The 19,544-nt window shown below is 41.7% G+C and overlaps 4 protein-coding genes across 5 annotated transcripts in view; 2 read left to right on the top strand and 2 right to left on the bottom strand.

The window, feature by feature from the left end:
* Positions 1 to 341: 341 nt before the first annotated feature.
* Positions 342 to 5,963, bottom strand: yju2b (YJU2 splicing factor homolog B). Of its 2 annotated transcripts, none has more exons than XM_085785703.1 (10): positions 5,905 to 5,963; positions 4,745 to 4,786; positions 4,578 to 4,631; positions 4,372 to 4,454; positions 3,984 to 4,039; positions 3,830 to 3,890; positions 3,562 to 3,704; positions 2,799 to 2,971; positions 2,165 to 2,303; positions 342 to 1,168 (listed from the first exon to the last, which is right to left on the bottom strand). In XM_085785703.1, exons 2-10 carry the CDS (start codon positions 4,745 to 4,747, stop codon positions 720 to 722), a joined length of 1,161 nt encoding a protein of 386 aa, XP_085641829.1. In that variant the 5' UTR covers positions 4,748 to 4,786; positions 5,905 to 5,963; the 3' UTR covers positions 342 to 719. The 2 variants fall into 2 exon arrangements, with proteins under 2 accessions (XP_085641829.1, XP_085641820.1); XM_085785694.1 differs by having other exon boundaries at positions 343 to 1,168; positions 4,745 to 4,792; positions 5,905 to 5,962.
* A 422-nt stretch (positions 5,964 to 6,385) lies between these two features.
* gtf3aa (general transcription factor IIIAa) lies at positions 6,386 to 7,945 on the top strand. Its single transcript, XM_085785683.1, has one exon. It carries the CDS (start codon positions 6,509 to 6,511, stop codon positions 7,616 to 7,618), a length of 1,110 nt encoding a protein of 369 aa, XP_085641809.1. The 5' UTR covers positions 6,386 to 6,508; the 3' UTR covers positions 7,619 to 7,945.
* A 7,918-nt stretch (positions 7,946 to 15,863) lies between these two features.
* On the top strand, positions 15,864 to 16,991 carry LOC146992346 (persephin). Its single transcript, XM_085792583.1, has 2 exons — positions 15,864 to 16,331; positions 16,522 to 16,991. The coding sequence occupies exons 1-2, from the start codon at positions 16,253 to 16,255 to the stop codon at positions 16,989 to 16,991; spliced, it is 549 nt and encodes a 182-aa protein (XP_085648709.1). The 5' UTR covers positions 15,864 to 16,252.
* A 934-nt stretch (positions 16,992 to 17,925) lies between these two features.
* wdr83 (WD repeat domain containing 83) overlaps positions 17,926 to 19,544 on the bottom strand; it is a 7,247-nt gene continuing 5,628 nt past the window's right edge. Inside the window, exon 10 of the mRNA XM_085785660.1 lies at positions 17,926 to 18,612. Within this exon, the coding sequence (XP_085641786.1) occupies positions 18,451 to 18,612 (162 nt within the window). The 3' untranslated portion in view covers positions 17,926 to 18,450. The remainder of the gene's footprint in view (positions 18,613 to 19,544) is intronic.

The following is a 19,544-nucleotide window of genomic DNA, read 5'->3' as shown; positions in this document are numbered from 1 at the left end:
AGTTTTAGGAGTAGGTTCGTTACCTTTAATTGTCGGTGCAAGCTGTTTTAAGAACGGCGGAGCAGAGCCGCTGATGGGATTTCTTGGTTTCCCTCATCAAACTCATCAAATACACAATCCAACAACTCCAAAACGCTCTGGTGGACAAGTTGTGACCTGCACATTCACCACGCTAGAGATAATAACAGAACGTTACCAGACAGAGTTGTTTTAGAGGGAAATGGAGAGACTGCTTGATGAAAAACTGACCCTGAAGGCAACGTGCATCAGCGGTTTTGCATGAATTTACCTCTAAAACAACTTTCTGTTATTATTTCATAGCGTGGTGAATGTGCAGGTCACAACTTGTCCACCAGAGCGTTTTGGAGTTGTTGGATTGTGCATTTGATGAGTTTGATGAGGGAAACCAAGAAATCCCATGAGCCTCCGTAGCGTAGCTCTGAGCAGCTCACGGCTCTGCTCCGCCGTTCTAAAAATAGCTTGCACCAACAATTAAAGGTAACGAACCTACTGCTATGACTATAGGGAGTATGGCAATGGGCCACTTTGCCAAAATGTTGAACTATCCCTTTAAGAACACATCCATAAAACCAGAGGGATGATTTAACCAATGCTGGTTTTTCTCTCTTCTTTCATCTCATGTTTGTGTTTTAATAATCCTCACAGTGTGACCACCTGGAAAACAGAAACCGTCCCGTTCAGCAGCAGCAGCGTCACTGTCACTGTCCGGGGTCTGAATCCGAGTCGCTGTAATCTGCCACCAGAGACGTCAGCGCTCCTCGGCTTCTGTCCCGCTCCTTCTCAGAGTCCTCCACCTTCACCTCCTCTGTCGTTTTAACACCGCCCGCCGTCTCCGCTGCTTCGCCACCTCCTCGTGTCGTCGATCCGACCTCTGGATGTGATCCTCCGTTCGTCAGAGCGCTTGTGTCGACCTCGGACGTTTGTCGGCGGGTGACGGTGGCGCTCGGCTCCGTCTTGCCTCCCGAGCGCTTGCGGATGAGCGGGCTGTGCGAGGAGCCGAGGGCTTTGGCCACCGCCGCCTCCTTCCCCTGCAGGCCCAGCTTGTGGAGCAGGCTGCCGGCGGCGCCCCCCGGTGGAGCCGCAGAGGAGTTGAACCACGAGCGGGAGGAGATCTGTTTCCTCTTGCTGTGCTGCTTGTCCTCGTACGCTGAACAGGGAGAAGAGGGGCATGATGGGTAAGAGGGTGTTAATTGTTATAGGGATAGTTCAACATTTTGGGAAATTGGCCCATTGCCATAATCCCTATAGTCATAGCAGTAGGTTTGTTACCTTTAATTGTCGGTGCAAGCTATTTTTAGAACGGCGGAGCAGAGCCGTGAGCTGTAGTGTAGTGTAGTGACTGTTTGTCTCGATGTGTGTGTGTGTGTGTGTGTTTTCTGAGTCGGGCAGATGGAGGTGGAGTAAATGACGACAGGAAATTGATGCTGTGAGTCACTGAAGGTTCAGATGTCGGATAAAGTGACACAGAAGTGACGGTTTCTGAGAAATGAGACAAATGATACAAGTCTGTTCTGGTAAAAATCACGTCTCTGTTCATTTTCTAAAACAACCTACGTACACTATATTACCAAAAGTATTCGCTCACCCATTCAAATGATCAGAATCAGGTGTCCTAATCACTTGGCCGACTGTGAAATTTGGTGGAGGAGGAATTATGTATGTTAAATTTAAAGGGATAGTCATATGAGTAGGTTTGTTACCTTTATTTGTTGGTAGCTACGCTACGGAGGCTAATGGGATTTCTTGGTTTCCCTCATCAAACTCATCAAATACACAATCCAACAACTCCAAAACGCTCTGGTGGACAAGTTGTGACCTGCACATTCACCACGCTATGAGATAATAACACAACGTTACCAGACTGAGTTGTTTTAGAGATAAATTCATACAAAACCGCTGATGCGTGTTCAGCAAGCAGTCTCTGCATTTCCCTCTCAAACAACTCTGTCTGGTAACGTTCTGTTATTATCTCATAGCGTGGTGAATGTGTTGGATTGTGTATTTGATGAGTTTGATGAGGGAAACCAAGAAATCCCATTAGCCTCCGTAGCTCTGAGCAGCTCGCGGCTCTGCTCCGCCGTTCTAAAATAGCTTGCACCAACAGTATTCATGCATTTTTAAAAGAACAACCAGTGTTTCTTACAGTCGGGCGCCTGGTAGGTGAGCAGCGCCGCCAGTTTCTTGTCCTCCTCCTTCTCAGGCAGCAGCGGGATGGACAGGTTCGTCCTCATCCTCACGGCGTCGTCCTTCTCCTCCTGCTCAATCAGAACCTTCTTCTCCGTCTGACAGTGAACGCAACGCAGAGCAAAACCTCACGGTGAGAGACCAGAAATCTGAATCTATTGCATCCATTGTTTTTATTGTACAGCTACTATTTTTACCCATGTTGCATGTCTTTTAATTGATTTTATTTGTATTTTTATGTATTTCTATGCCTTATGTGAGCTGTTATGTCTTTCAATTCTGATGATTTTTATTATTTTATTACAGAATTATTATTCTGTGCAATGCTTTGGTCCACTGTGGATTCTTTAAAGTGATCAACAAGTAAAGCTGGATTGGATTAGATCTGCTAGGAGTCATTTTTCTGTTGCTGATTTACTTAAACGTGACAGTCTATGGTTTGTTTTGTACAAATATCTCCACACTCTAAATTCCTGGAGGAGTTTGGAAGTAAAACATCAGATAAAACTAACACAAATATGCTGATACCTGTTGTTATTTTGAATCCCAGTAATTATCCATTACCAATACAGCAGGTAAAAAAAATAACATACTCTGAACTTCCTGCGTAGCGAGCTGTTGAGCTGGAAGTCGTCCTTCCAGCTGGACTTGTGGTCCTGGATCTCCGACAGCGAGGGCAGAGCCTTCCTGAGCTTCTCCTTGTCTTTCCCACCGTGGTCCAACTTGAACATGGCGTCCGTCTCCAGCTTCTCCTTCTGTTCCCGCTCTGTGTCCAGAGACAGAGGAGTACATAAATTATATAAACAGCATCTTTTTCAGCTATTCATGGTGCTAATTTTCTACCTAAGTCACATCAACAAACTGTGGGCAGGGAACACTGCAAAAACTCAAAATCTTTCCAAGAATATTTGTCTTATTTCTTGTCAAAATGTCTAATTTCTAGTCAAAACTAATCTCTTTCCACTTAAAGTAAGACTCATTACCTAAAAATTTAATTGTTTTTAGATAATTTTCACTTAGAAAAATCTGCCAGTGAAAGCAAGTTTTTTGTGCTTGTAATAAGAAAGAGAAACTTGCTCCACTATCAGATTATTAGACTATTTTATTATTATTAGACTATTTTTCTACTTATTTCAAGTAAAATATGATTGAAATAAGTAAAAAAAGTGTCTTAAAAACAAGCTAATTTCTATGTGATGAGTCTTATTTTGGGTATAATTTGATTTTTTTGACTAGAAATTACATTTTGACAAGAAATAAGACAAATATTCTTGGTAAGATACTGAGTTTTTGCAGTGAAGCAAACTGAGCATATTAGTTGTATTTTCAGCGATTAGTCGTCTGAATCTGTTATACCTGTGGTGAGGATCTGCTCATTTTCAGCCATGTCCCAGCGCTCCTCTTTCCTGCGCGCCCCGCTCACGATCAGATAGTCGCAGGTCGCCGGATCCGTCTGCATCTCGATGTAGTTGACGCACAGGTGGCACTTCATCCTGAACCTGAAGGAAGAGACAAAAACAGACGTTCAGTGGGAATTCCTTCTGGTTTCCACATGTTCGGATCAGCAGTCGACCCACTACATGTACGTGTGTGTGTGTGTGTGTGTGTGTGTGTGTGTGTTTACCTGTAGATTGGCGTGGAGTAGTAGTTCCCCACTTTTTTCTTCTCTGCATTGTAACGGACGCCTGCAACATGTATGAACGTCATGGTTACAGAGAGACGCCGTGGAGTTGAGTCTGACAAAATGAGCAGTGTTTGTTGTTCTCCACAGTACTCACCCATGCCAATGTGGTTTTTGCAGCCGTCGCACCAGATGTTGTACGGCATCTCAAACCTACAAAGACACAAACACAAAATATACACACACCAGCTGTGAGACTGATCCAAAATGCAGCTTTATTTGTCATGTGCTTAAAGTTATAGCAATTAGTTGTGATTTGTTTGATGATTACTTGAATATTAGAAACTGAAAACAAACAAGATTGGGATATTTAATTGCATTTTAACACAACACTAAACTGCGGTAGTAAAATACAGTGCATCGCATACCATCATTTGCCTTTGTAAATAAAAAATATCTGATAACATATCATGTTCTTTAAACAATAAATATTTACCATTTCTAACCTACGGTCAACACCTGTGAGTGTGAGTGTGAGTACAAACCTGATGATGAGGATGCCCTGGGACAGTTTCCGGGCCCTCTCCCTGAGGGCGTGGGTTTTGTGGTAGCCATTGAGTGACCCATGCTAAAAGACAAAAAGAAGAAGAAGGAAAAAAAAAGAAAAATGGTGAAAAGTCAGTAAAATTTACAGCCAAAAATCTGATTTAAAAATAGTGAATGTCACTGAGCTGTGAGATCATACACTCACCTTGGCCGGGTCAAAGTCTGGAGGGTAGTACTTGTTTGTTCCTTTTCTCTCACCCTGTCAAGAAAACAACACAATATTCATCATTAGTATAATACAATTAATATCTTAAATACATAGACTTGTTTGTGTTTGTATCTTGACAGACGTAGGTAGAGATCGTGGCTCACCATGGTGACTCCTGAATGTCCACACCTGTTGTGGATTCACACCTTTGTCTGCAGATAAAAGAGAGGAGAAAAAAAAGAGGATACCTTGAAGTTATCATCAACTTAATAACAAAACACTAAGATATTTCATGACATCACAATACTTTGCGCTCATCCCATCATAATAAGAGGAAGATACAGGATTTTGGTTCCTTTGTACAGAGGCCATTTGGTCACTTAGATTGTAACCATGTATTTATGCAGGAATAATTAAAGAATGGCTCATTTTTGCGGTTGGTAACTTGATTTTTATTTACTTCAGGCCCATCTGTACAAAACCATGTGACTTGCTTGGAAAATATCTTGTGTGTGACCTCTAAAGTGCTTCCACATACACAACTGTATGGTACTGCATCTCCCTCTTTCCCTGCTTCCTATCCTCTGTCTATCTTCTTGTTTCTGTAAAATGCTTTAATACAATGTAAATGTTAAAAACAGCAAAACACTAGAAAAAAATACTGTACTTCCAAATAAAGCAACTTTAAAGTAACATTAATGACAACTAACTATAACCATTGTAACCTACAGCAGCATATTATAACGTTACTTAGCTTAATAATCAGCTGGAGAGGAAAATAAATGGTTTCAAGTGAGCTAGCTTACTGTTTCAAGCTGTGAAAACGTTCAACAGACTACATTTGACATGTGTATTGTTCAACAACATTATATAATTTAGCCAATGTACAAATCAACTTCTTAATTTAAGATACGGTGTCAATTTTGTAGGTAATGTTAAGCTAACTGTTATGTTTGAAACAATAACAAACAACAAAACAGTGAGGTTAAAACTACAACAGCAGGACATTTACTCGATTAATTATCTAGCAGACGCTTATTGTATGACTTTAATTTAGTTTACAGAGTGAGTGCCACGCTGTCATCAAGTTAAAAAGTGTCCAGTTTTTGCAGTAACTTTGGTTTGACTCTCTCCACGGTTACAGGTCAGTTAGCATTAGCAACAGTTAGCTCTCCTTGTAACGTTAACGTCATTTTTTGTGCATATATGAGTCACACGTCGCTGAATAACGACTGTAAATAAAACATATAGTGTTAATATTACCACGGCATAACTGTCACATTTCTTATTTGGCACAAATGTTTAAAAAAAAACATGTACTTACAAATGCTCTTGTAGCAGGATAAACAACAAACAACCGCACCGGGGGCCGATGGGTAACGACGACGTCACTGTGACGTAGCGGATGTTATGTTGCGTTCAAGACCACGCGGAACTCTGAATCTCCCAGTTGAAAAAAAGCTTCAAAGCGGTTCAAAGAGGTGCACCACGAGCAGAATAACCAAAAATATGGCGGACCTGGGACAAACTTTGCATTCAAAGTGCTTCACGTAAGACATTAAAACATTACAAAGCGCTTAAAAACGAACGTTTTAATGTATGTTGGCATTTAAATGTATGTTAATTGATGTTTTACCCGTCGAAAGTGTGGTTTTGCGCGGATGGAGATTGTTGTGTGACATCAGACAATTCGTAGAAGTCGGGGTAGATTTTTGTTTTCTTTCTCCGACTTTCCCAAGTGTGAGCTCCGACATTTTTCAAGTAGATGGTCGGAAAAATCCCAGTTCCTACTCGCCTCGAACGCAGCGTTAGGTCACGTCGAGGACGATACCGGAAGTGCTGGTGGAAGGGAAGAAAACGTGGTCGGCGCGTAGATTTGGAGGGTAAATATTATTGATTATATCGTTTATTCCTCGAAGCCGGAAGAAATGGAAACGAAACCGGAGCCGCATAAACGTTTCATCTGCTCGTTCTCCGGCTGCGCGGCCGCGTACAACAAACAGTGGAAGCTGGACGCGCACCTGTGTAAACACACGGGGGTGAAGCCGCACAGGTGCGAGCACGACGGCTGCTCCAAGTCCTTCAGCAGCGCCTACCACCTGGCGCGGCACCAGCTCAGCCACAGCGGGGCCAGGCCGTTTCAGTGCACCGCGGAGGGCTGCGCGGAGGCCTTCACCACCAACACGAACCGGACCAGACACATGAGCCGGGTCCACTGCGACTCGGAGCCCCACAGGAGGTACGTGTGCAAGTTTGAGGGCTGCGGGCAGGAGTTCAGGAAGCACAAGCAGCTGAAATCTCACGTATGCGAGCAGCACACGCAGCTGCCCCCTTATCAATGCACGTTTGAAGGCTGTCAGATGCGATTCAGCTTCCCCTGCAAGCTGAAGAGACACGAGAAGGTGCACAGAGGTTACCCCTGCCAGGAGGAGGGCTGCAGCTTCACGGCCAAGACCTGGACCGAGAACCTGAAGCACAGGAAGGAGCAGCACAAGAAGGAGCAGAAGAACCGGCGCGTCTTCAAGTGTGACCAGTGCAACAAGACGTTCAGGGACTCCTGGTTCCTGCAGCAGCACCAGCACGTCCACTCTGACACGAGAGTGGTGTACAAGTGTCCCAGGGACGGATGTGACCGGTCCTTCACCACCACCTTCAACCTGCAGAGCCACATCGGCTCCTTCCACGAGGAGCTGCGGCCCTTCGCCTGCGCCCACGCCGGCTGTGGGAAGACCTTCGCCATGAGGCAGAGCCTGCAGCGGCACAGCGTGGCCCACGACCCCGAGAGGAAGAAGCTGGAGAGGAAGCCCAAACCCAAGAGGTCCCTCGCCTCCAGGCTGAGCGGTTACAGCGACACGAAGAGAGTCATCATCTGCAAAAAGCGACAGACACCCGAAGAAGCATCTGAGAAGATGGAGAAGACCGAACCGCCCACGTCCGTGCAGCTGGTGTCCCTCCTGCAGGACACGTCCCTGCTGTGCAGTCCGGCCATAGACACTCAGGGACTCACCGAGGCCCTGAATGCACCTCTGACGGTGTAGTAGAGCTTCATGAAGGAACTCACAGCAGCATTATAAGCACAGCAGCATATCCAACTTTCAGCTTTCTATTGGAAGTGTTGAGTTTTGTGACACTTGAACTGTTAATTGGTTTGTTAGGGCTGGGACCTGAACGACCAAACTGCCACCTGAGCTGATTTCGTCCTAATTTGTACTTTGTCTTTTCTGTTTTTTTTTGGCACATAATTTATTTGTTTGAAGTCATTAAATAGACTATTTGTGTCATTCAGTGTAAGAAAATATATTTTTTCACACGTTTACTGCTTGCACTATAAATAAAAAAATTATGTTTAAAATAAAAATCTGTTGGTGCATATACGTAAGTGTTACTTGTGTGTTTAATGGCTTTTAAAGGATCTTGCTCTCCTGCACAACATGACCATTACATCATTATATCCCAAATTTGGGCGTCTTGGTGACTCAATGTGCATTTAAACACTCAAATATGTGTGTGATGATGGGCACAGGTTCTTGTCATATGGATCATGTACCATTGCTTTTATCATTCTTTCTAATCCACATTTTGAAAATTACACATTTTACCAAGTTCTGAAACAGTTTTATTGTGAAAATCCATTTAATGTCAATATATGGGATGGGGAAAAAAAAGTTCACATTTTCAACTTTGTTAGTGTTGGATTATTTACTAGGTAAGATTTTGTTTGTATGGTAATTTGTGTTGCACAGCAGCTCCACAATTCTCACATTTCTGCATTGTACAACAACAACAAAACTCAAACACTTGTAGTTTTAGTTGCGTTAAGTTTAGTTTAGTTTAGTTTAGTTAAGTTTAACTTCTTTATTGTCCACCTTTGTGCAAAGTTGTCTTCGGCCTTCCCCACATACAATTACACAACACGCAGACAAGCCATGCAAGTGTACAAGAAACAACAGCAGCAGTGCATTAAAATTAAGAACAGAAAACTATTAGAGCATATACATCAGTGTTTTTCAACCTTGGGGTCGGGACCCCATGTGGGGTCGCCTGGAATACAAATGGGGTCGTCTGAAATGTCTAGTTATTGATTACGGATATTACGGATAAAAATATTAAAATTATTATTCTTTTTAAATGTATGATTAAAAACACCACACACAATCTTAAACAACTGTATTCTATACTTTCACTTTCTCGGCAATAAATCGAGTTTAAATAAAATGCAGCATATAAGAATATATGATTTGACGCATGACTGACTCAAAATGGGGTCACAAGCCAAAAAAGTTTTAAAATAAATATATTAAAAGAAAAAAACAAACAGTCAAAGCATATCAAAAAGTCCTATGCAACACAAAAGCCATGATAATTCAGACAGACTGATCGACTGCGTGATGCTGTGTCTGTGTCTGTGCGGTGGCCTGGATGTCGTGGTCGTGGCGCCTGCAGCAGCTGATGTCACCGACGTGCAGTGCACCTCCCTCCCTCCCGAGGCCGAGGATCATGGGCGTGTGTGTGCTGCTGTCAGTGAAAACTGCATGAGGGATTCTTTGGCAGATTTACGGCGTAAACAGCAGCAGCTCTGTGTGCGAGCTTCAGATTCCGAGGCTAAATCCTCTCTGAATATTTCCAGTTACAGGAAGGCTGCTCCCCGCATTCCTGCCCGGCTCGGCTCAGACGAGCCCTATATGGACCGACTGTCTGACCAGCTCACCTAGGAATGCACTGCAGACCTCATCCAATTAGTATGCATACAGTTTGAATGCGAAATGTGATGTCCTGTAATCACTTCCTGTTTTTTAAAACTTTGATTCGTCACGGGGAACAAATGCTTCAGGTTTGTCTTACTGATACTGTTGCAGAGCAGTGACACATGCATATACAATATTATAACATATTTATCTATCACTTTAGGAGAAAACACCTTTGTTTTGATAGTTTTTCCCATTTAGGCATCACTATTTCACTTTTGTATCATAAACTTTCATTAGTTTGTCTCAGTAATGTCTCGCGTTTTTCCACAGGTTTCTCATGCAGCACCTATCATGTATATTATAACCTATAAATCTCACAGCTTCTCCATACTTTAATCTCTTTTCTCTTTTTTTGCCTCCCTGCTCTATTTTTAACTCGGCGTATCAGTCTTGGCATTAACTCAGGCTACATTTAGCCCAGTCTGGAGTCGTAGCTGAGTTTTGGCAGCCTGTCAGACTGTGCCGGGCTCAACAGCAGCCACTACTAAACTTATACATCTTATCATGAAGCGCTTCAACAGAGAGGAGGAAGACATCCTTACATGGTGCATAATTGGTTTTAATTGTCACGGTTGGGTCATGACATGTCTGATATACATATTTCTGCTTCATGGGATGGCAAATAATCCTGCAGCTCTGCAGAGGAGATGGAGACACAGGTTGACAAAGGGAACTAGAGTCCAGATTAGGGCTGCAACTAACGATTCTTTTCATTATCGATTAATCTGTCGATTATGAAAACGATTAATGGATTGTTTGGTCAATAAAATGTTAAAAAATGTCAATCAGTGTTTCCCAAACCACAAGACGAAGTCCTCAAATGTCTTGTTTTGTCCACAAACCAAAGAGATTCAGTTTATTGCCATAAAGTAACAATGAAACCAGAAATATTCACATTTAAGAAGCTGAAATCAGAGAATTTGGACTTTTTTTCCCTTAAAAAACTACTCAAACTGATTATTCCATTATCAAAATAGTTGACAATTAATTTAATAATCGATTATTGTTCGATTAATTGTTGCAGCTCTAGTCCAGATGATGTGGACACACAGCCTGGGTCACCGTGACAAAACCCTGGTTCTTGAATGGAGATGGTAACGCTGGACAGTCTACACATGCAGACATCTATTCAAAATCTACTAATATGAAGAGCTTGCCATGTTAATAAGGTCATTAGCACTGGTGACATATTTTCAACCAGTGTGTTTTGAACAGTGTAGGGCAGCGTGTTTGGATATAGCCGGGTTTGACCACTGTATCAACACTTTGTCTCTTTTTCTTTTTTCTTCTCTGTGCAGATATTGATGCCACGTTCCTTCCATTCCTGTCTCCTGACGAGCCTGAATTCCAGACTGGCTCTTGCAGGCCGTAATCCAAAGGGATTGCTCTATCTCCACTGTATTTCTCCCACCACCTCCTCTGCTTTCCCACTCCTTGTCTTTTTCATCTCTCACTTGGCCCTCGTCCTCCTGTCTCTTGAGAGCGAGGTGGAAGGAATGTGTCGGGGCCCTTTGCCCTTTCGTGCGCTTGTTTTCGGTTGCAAATTACCGGGAAATGGAAGCTTTCCGTGAGAAAGGGATTCGATTGCCTGAGGAGAGCCAAGCGCTGACAACGAACTTGTTCTTACTAAATGTCCTTAAGAGAGATGAGGGGTTATGTGCAGTGGCACCAAGAAGCCGCCCAATAAACTGGGCAGTACAGTAATCAGAGTTAAAGTTGGGTTTAGTGTGTTGTCCCCAGAATTACGCCTCAGTCGGCTTTTCTGTGTTTCCTTTTCTACCTTTAGTGTGTCCTAAATAAAACCAGGTCCACTTTTAAAGAGGAAATATGCAAGATTTGAATCTTAATTAAGCAGCTTTGGTGTAATTGTGATGGTTAAATGACTTGTTACCTATCGTCTCTTGGCCAAAAACAAACCTGCATGATCAGCGCCTCCGACCCGGTGTCCCAGATCTCGTCTTGTGAGAAACATGGACTGCTTTACGGCACTACGACACAAACACACCCGGTAATCCATAATCTCTTGTTAACATTACCCACCTCAGTAGACATCGCTCCACGGATTTCCTTCTCGCTGGCTTTGTTAAAAACAAACGCACACGGCACTTGCATAGTTCCCCTTTAAGTCCTGCACTTCACTCCTGCTCATAATGACCTTGTGAGAGTCAGTAAACATCACATTTACAGATTTGGTTTGCAACTTTCAACCACATCGAATGGTTTTCATCAGCAGATGAACTCACTCAGGTGGTGTAACTGAGATGATGTCCGTTAGTCAATAATTGGGGCTGGTTGTAGAGGTCAACTATAGATTTCTAAAGGACAATATAATGATGATAGTTTGGAAGTAAAATAGCAAATTAATCGGGCAGTACCACTTAGAAAAATCTCAATGACGCCCTTTTGTCTCCTGATGTGGAACCTTAATGAGATCTGACTGGAGCAATAAGATAATGTGGCTTGACTGTGTGACCGCTGGCAGGTTTACAGCCATCAGAGCCAAAACTTCAGCTGATATCAGTGGTTCATAAAAATGTCCTGTTGCTTCTCATTAATCAGGCGAATTGATCAAGTCCTCTGCAGCCCCTTATGGCTGTAACTCCCTCATTGGATGGTCTCTGGTCTCCTTAGGTTTTCTCCTGCCATTCACTTGACACTCGAATTTGCTCTGGTAGATGATGATTGATGATTTCTCTCTAGTTTCTTGGTCACCTCTTCTTTCTAAGGTCCGTCTCTAATGATTTTTGTAGCCATCTTCGGCGACCATCTCCTGCTTGTTCTGAACTCTTTTGTTGAGGAGTCAGGGAGGCCACTGTGCTCTTCAATGCAGCAGTTTTGTGCAGCCTCAGGGTCCAGTCCCACCTCAGGTTGCATAGGACAAAGGTGATGACAGTTGTAGGGGACTACAGCCCAGGGACAACAAAAAATCTTCCTATGACTAAATTATTCCACATAACCATGACTAATACTCATACTAATGCTGAATCAGCATCATACAAAGCCACAAAACATGCGATATTCATGAAATATGTTTTATTTCCCAAGCAATAAGGCTTGAGGTTCGAATCCCACTTCTGTTTGCTCAACAATATCTGTAGAAGGAGAGCTTGTTTTCCTTTAATGACTAGATGTGTATTTGCTGTAATCACAATGAATGAATGGGTTCCAATCAAGATGATCAATAAAAACGAAAGCCATCTCAGCTAAAGTTCAACAGTTATAGCGATGTGTCTGAAAGTTTTTACTTAAATGAATGTATGAAAAGTTGTTGATTGTTATGAGGAATTTTGGCTGCAATCTAAAATCAGACAAAATGGGTCTGAATACTTTCCGAATGTACTGTGTATTACATAATTATGTATTTTGTTGGAATGAAATAATAAAACACAAAATAGCACGAGTGTTTTGAGATGAAAAATTTGCTCAAATTAGAATCAGACTAATTGAGTGGAGTGGTTTTTACTATGGAAGAGCTCGCTTAAAAATACATGGTAATTTTTCATTTGAATAAGTTATTTAGTGCAGCCCATCTAAAACTTATCCCTGAAAGAATTATTGAAATTCCTGGCAGTAAATTTCGTGGAAGCGTATTAGTTCAAGATCTAGAGATGATTCCTTTCTAATTCATATCAACAGAGCTATAATACATGAGAAATGAGGCTGTTTAACGGCAATAAATAAACTTAAAATCTCATTGGACACACTCCCCTTGTCTATATATAACTAAGTGAAACCAGGAGTCAGGCATTAAGAATACGCGCAGTGAATGTAATGCTCTTTGTTTTGATTTCTGTATTTATTGCCTGCGTTATAATGTATATTTCATGATATATGGACTGCTTGACTCTCAGATCTTTAGCTTTAATTCCTTTGTTTTCCCACGTGCACGTTCCACGTGCTTGTATGCATCTGAAAACCGCTGTTTGACCACAATTTGAAGGACAATTTTTTGATCAACTCTGGCAAATGTGCGTTCTCCCTCGATTTGTATTTAGGTGTCACAAAAATGTTGGGCCATGCCTGAAGGTCATGATCATCAACTAACATTGACTATTAAACCATCAAATCTTCACTTTGTGTCATAGAAATTTGTTGCGTCCCTTCTCTCTTTATTTCCTATCAAAAGCTCACTAATATCAAAATCTGAATTTCTACCAATGCAGATCTTCAAATGAGAGGAGTTTGTTTGGGAAAAGTGCTTAAATTTAAAGAAAACATACCTTATATAGGCTAAACGGTAAAATATTCACAATAAAATGTGAATTAATATAAATATAACAAAATTATGTACAGAAGACTCTCAAGAAACATTTGTGGCTGAGTGAGTTTGAATAGCCTGTTCCAAACGTTTGAGTTTTGAGATTATTTAACTGTACAAAAAGGACTTGAATGTCCTTAAAAAGCTAGACACTGTAGACAGGTATTATCATTTGGCTTTAAATGTTTTTTTAGGGTTTTGTATTAACATTTTGTATTAGCATAGCACTTTGAATTACCATTGTGTGCCAAAAATAAACATGCCTTGTCTTACCTCGCCGTGAAAGTAAATAGAGCCTGGGGAAAAAACAGTTTAGCTACAATAGTTAGCTCCCTGCTAGCATCGCCACGGTGATTATGCTCCATGAGAATGCTTACAGCTAGCTAGCAAAACTGTGAGAAATGTTAGCTTGCGTTATTGTGGCTTCTGTGGCCACGTGAGGCGACACAACATTATGTAGCTGTCAAGTTACTTACACACTGAGAAGAAAGGCTAACACTGAGCCAAACTGGAGCCTTTTAGCAGCTTGTACTGGTCTCCATTTAGACCAGTAGTGGCTCCAAAGTTAGGTGAACTGTCATGTTCAACCATGTTTTAGGCTTTTCCTTTGTGATTAGCTGAGTTTTGTCTTTCACCACTCTCACCGCTCCTTCATGTCAGTGGTCAGAGAGAGTGAGATGCCCATGTGTCTGTTTAGCTCTGTCTGTAACTTTAGGACATGACAGATTTTAAGGACACGTGTTCGATTCCCGCATGTTATGTTGACAGATATCATACCTTAGCAATGCTCCCAATGTCACTCTACTTTGCAGTCCTGTCTTTGGAGGATGAAAGCACCAGTGGTAAATGAAACCTGCAATCTTTGTGTTTATTTTTTAAAAACAATAGATAGATAGATAGATAGATAGATAGATAGATAGATAGATAGATAGATAGATAGATAGATAGATAGATAGATAGATAGATAGATAGATAGATACGGTAGATAGATAGATAGATAGATAGATAGATAGATAGATAGATAGATACTAGGTCTACACTGTAGTGTGGACGCAAATGGAACTGGTTAACTTTGAAAACGTAATGGATAATTTCATGGTTGACCGTCCAACCAGGAAACATCTGCAAAGATACAAATGTCTTCAAGTTCAGAAAACAACGCATGCATCGCAAAACTCACAACTCAACGGACTACAAAAGTGTAGCCTACGTCATTTTATTGTGTTGCTGTAAACTCTACTATTGTGTTGTTGTTTGAAATTGATAAAGTTGTCCTCTGAATTTGTAGCATAATAAAAAGTTTTATGTAGTGAGTTTTGTGGAAATTGAATAATAAAACAGTGTGAGTGTTATTTGGTCAAATCAGACTAACTGAGTGGACTGAGTTTTCACTGAGAGAGAGCTTTATTAGAAAAAAATTAAAATTGTTATTTGGTGCAAAGAAATTACAATATAGAACGTCACATGAAAACACTCTAAATTTAAAGTTTTAACAGGCCTTTTTCCCATCACACATTTGAAGGTAACGTTGACAACACTGTCCCAGTCTGACGTGCAAAAAGGTTTTTCTGTGAAAATAAAAAATATATTCAATAATAATAATAAAAAAAAAAATCCATATAGAGGGGCCGGTATATTTTAAGATGTTTTGTCAGCTCATAAATTCATTTGTGCTCGTTTCATTGTCTCAGCCTGAACAACATCAGCTGCGGAGCGCGGTGCACCGAGGTGTCCGACCTGCACCTGGACGGCAGGAACACAGTCCAAATATGCACTTTCTTTTCAAATTCCACTGACTGTCTGTCTGTTCGGGCCCTAAACCGTTACATAATGCATATTCTACATATTCTACATGTCAGCCACACGTTGCTGATGAAATCCCTCAATTTATGGAGCGGCTCAAGACGAGTCACCCGTTGAGGAATGTCTGGTGAAACAGGCCCTTTCTTCCTTTGGTGTTTGACCTTATAAAGTTTTTGTTTTGTTTTGTTTTAATCAATCCTCCAGCGATAACGCTACACAAACAACACGGGGCCTATTTAAGACATTCCTCAATGACTCATCCTGATTTTTTTTGCAAATCTTCCTTTACGTTTCTTGCTCACGCATTGATAAACTTCTGCCCATCGACGAATCTCTGAGCCGTCTGCTGACTCGTCTTCCCGCGGCTGCCTATCCGCTGATTCATGATGTTATCACGCATCATCGAGGTGACATCATTGTCCTCTCCTTTTTCGCAGCATTTAAGAAACCGCGGCGCAAACCTCTGGGAATCCATATTGCCCATGCAGGGGCCAACATCCTCTGGAAAAACATCTGGGGAGAAAAAACTCAACAATAAACCGGTGATTTACACCAATTAGATAATCCCAACAGGACAAATTCTGGGTCAAGCGCCCGCCTGCCCTCCTACGCGCCCTGTCAGCCTCAGGTGAGCGGGATAGTCTGTTGGCAAGTAACGGGTTAGTGTCTGTCTCCCCCCTACACCTCGTCTCATCCCTTCACCCCCTCCCTTAATCTCCGAGGGCTATATATTGGAGGTCGTGACTCGTCTGCATCTTCAGCATCACTCGCACCCGCAGACACTCGCAAGACGTACAAACACACCGACGTGTCTGGTTCATTTTTGAGCGACGGACGAAGAACAGACTAGACTCTCTCTGACGATGAGGTCCCTGCTGAAGCTCGCTGTCATTCTGGTTTGTGTCCAGGGAGGAGAAGGCCACTGGCTCCGATCACTGATTGGTAAGTGAAAGACAAGGTCGCCACCTATGACCTTTTAGGTAAAATTTAAATTTTGGCTTGTTTTTAGACTAATGTGTCCAGTCTTTGATGTTTATCACTTTAAAAGTCATTCAATTTTTACCTAGAGTATCAGTATTTGCTGTTTTCGATGTGTATGGGATGTATGTGTGACTCTTCCTGCCTCTTCCAGATCAGAAACGAGAGACGACGTCTCCACGCACGTCTCAGAACGAGGACAGAAGAGGCGGATATCCGGCTGATGATGAGGACAGCCAAACAGACGGCTCTGGAGTCGGGCCATCACCCGATCCCGTCGTCCCGATCCTGGTCCGGTCCCGGCGCTCGACGGCCGACTCCCAGTGCGGCCTGCGCTCCATCCTCCTGCAGGTTCGAGACCTGGGGCTGGGCTACGACTCGGACGAGACCGTCCTCTTCAAGTACTGCAGCGGGACGTGTCCCCGGGTTCTGTCCAACCACGACCTGACCCTCACCAACCTGCTGGTCAACGGCGTGCTCCCGCACCCGGTGCCGGGCGAGCTGCGGCACAACGCGCCCTGCTGCAGGCCCACGCACCACGAGGACATGGCCTTCCTCGACAACTCGCACCGCTGGCACAAGGTGGAGAAGCTGTCGGCCGCCGGCTGCAGCTGTGTGGGGTAGAGGGGGGACAGAGGGTGGAGCGGGGACAGCGGGTGGTGAGAGGGTGTGAGCATAGGACGGTTAGCAGACAGCTACTTGTGTAATGTGTGTGTGCACTGCAAAAACTCCAAATCTTACCAAGAATATTTGTCCTAGTTCCAGTCAAAAATGTCATTTCTAGTCAAAACAAATCTAATTATACCTAAAATAAGACTCATCACATAAAAAGTAGCTTGTTTTTAGACACTTTTTACTAATTTCAAGCATATTTTCACTTTAAATACGGTAAGTAGAAAAATCTGATAGTGGAGCAAGTTTTTCTTTCTTATTACAAGCACAAAAATCTTGCTTTCACTGGCAGATTTTTCTACTTATTTCAAGTGAAAATTTGTTTGAAACAAGTGAAAATGATCTAAAAACAAGTTAATTTTTAGGTGATGAGTCTTATTTTAAGTGGAAAGAGATTCGTTTTGACTAGAAATGAGACATTTTGACAAGAAATTAGACAAATACTCTTGGAAAGATTTTGAGTTTTTGCAGTGTGTAAACGATGAGTTTAAGTCCGACATGACAAACCACTGAGGAAGCTGAAACCTTTTTCTTATGAAGTTATCTTTGTCAAAATCAAACTTCCCCGTCTCGTTGGGGTGAAAACCTCATCAATCCTGTTTTGCCGGTGAGCTCCAGGGCCTCCGCAGGATTACTATTTTATTACATGTGGCTCATGTAAGCTTTAAAAAACTATTCCTGACAGCAGTCAAGCTAAAAACAGAACCAGGCTGCTCTCCTGACTTCATGAACAGTCTGATTTGTAGGAAACATCGGCTATTAATAGACACACGGAATCAAAGGGAGAAGCTCTTTAAATGTAAATACTTTTTTATATATATATAAATGAGATTGAGGCAGAACAAAAACACGATTCTACTTGAGTATTTCTGTAAATAAGCTGACGTGACGTGTATTTATTTAAAATCTTCAGTGCAATCTTTGGGGGTTTAACAATAAAACATATCGTAATGTACGAAGCTGCGTGGAGACGGCGCGCCAGCCAGCCGAGTGAAGCTCTTTACAGTTCAGACGACTTCTTCTGTCCAAATGTCCAACCACAGTTTAAAAAAAAAAAGTGTATTTATGTAAGATAAGTTATTTATTTATTTGATGTGATTTTCTTTTGTCATGCAAATTAATTTATTTTGTATTATGCTGACTTGTTCTGTGTTCGTTGTGTGTACAGTTCCTAATAAAGACAAACTTGTACAGAACTAATGAGCGTTTGTAGGAATTTCATTGGTGTTCAAGGAGGAAATAAACAATCTGATGGAATTTAGAAAGCAAAACAAGGTTTTTATTCAAGGTTTTGTACAAAAATATATGAATGATTCACACACATATAAAAGTTGTAGCTAATTCGTCTGATTGACTCATTAACTAAAATTCTGTATGTGCTGTATAAGATGAAAACAGTCCTCTCCCGTCTCTACGTGGCCACCGTCACGTCCAGCTCCGTCTCCTCCTCCGGCTCCACCCCCCACACCTGGACACGCCCCTCCATGGACGTGAGGAGTTGTGTCTCCGTGGGGTGGAAGGACAGCGACTGCACCACCGCTTTCCCCACCGGCAGCTTCAAGGACAAAGAGCCCTGGAGGAGGACAACAGCACATCAGAGGTGCACGTTTTTTAGTTTTAGTTCCTCTTAACCCATATTTGGATTAAATTTAGTGGATAGATAAGTTTTAGTAAAAAGATGATGATGCATTCATGAGTCACTGATAGATTTCCTGTAAGAGCATCGTCACATTCAGAAGCTGTTTAGTCATAAACTCAAACAAACACAGGTCAAACTAAGGTCAGTGTGGTCTAACTTCCTCAACTAAACCTGTTGATTCCACTGTGTGAATGTATATGGCCGGTTCGTGTGCAATAATCAGTCAGGGTGCAATCATGTAAGCATGCTCGGTCTGGTGAAAGTAAATCTAGCCCGAGCATGTGTAATTATGTTTTTTCAATTAATCATGTCAGTCATAGCTACATAGATATATATTTTTTATAATTCAACAAACCATGTCAGACACATCTGTATAGATATATATATTTTTATATTTAAAATGAATCATGTCAATTGCAACTTACTGTATAGATATATATTTTATAATTCAACGAATAATGTCAAGCACAACTGTATAGATTTATATTTTTATATTTAAAATGAATCATGTCAAGCTCAACTGTATAGATTTATATTTTTATACTGTATTTAGAATGAATCATGTCAATCGCAACTGTATAGACATATATTTTTATATTTCAATGAATCATGTTAATTCCAGCTATATAGATTATATATAGAATCATGTCTAACCCTGTAACCATGTAAATGTACTTTTCCTGTTATCTAATGGTCCTCTGTCTTCTTGGACTTTATATGTTCATTTGTTGTATTGTTTTGGGGACTACGGATGTAATTTAGCACATGTGCTAAATCCGGTGTATTTACTGTGGGTACTCTAGCACTCACTGTCCATTAATATGCATTGTCCCGACCAAATAAACAAATAAAGTAAAGTAAGTAAA

The sequence above is a fragment of the Trachurus japonicus genome, chromosome 1 (genome assembly GCF_045865225.1).
Source record: "Trachurus japonicus isolate A0001 chromosome 1, Traja_1.0".
NCBI lineage: Eukaryota > Metazoa > Chordata > Actinopteri > Carangiformes > Carangidae > Trachurus > Trachurus japonicus.
Note: the sequence above shows the minus strand (reverse complement) of the source record. Positions and strands in the feature narration are given on the sequence as shown.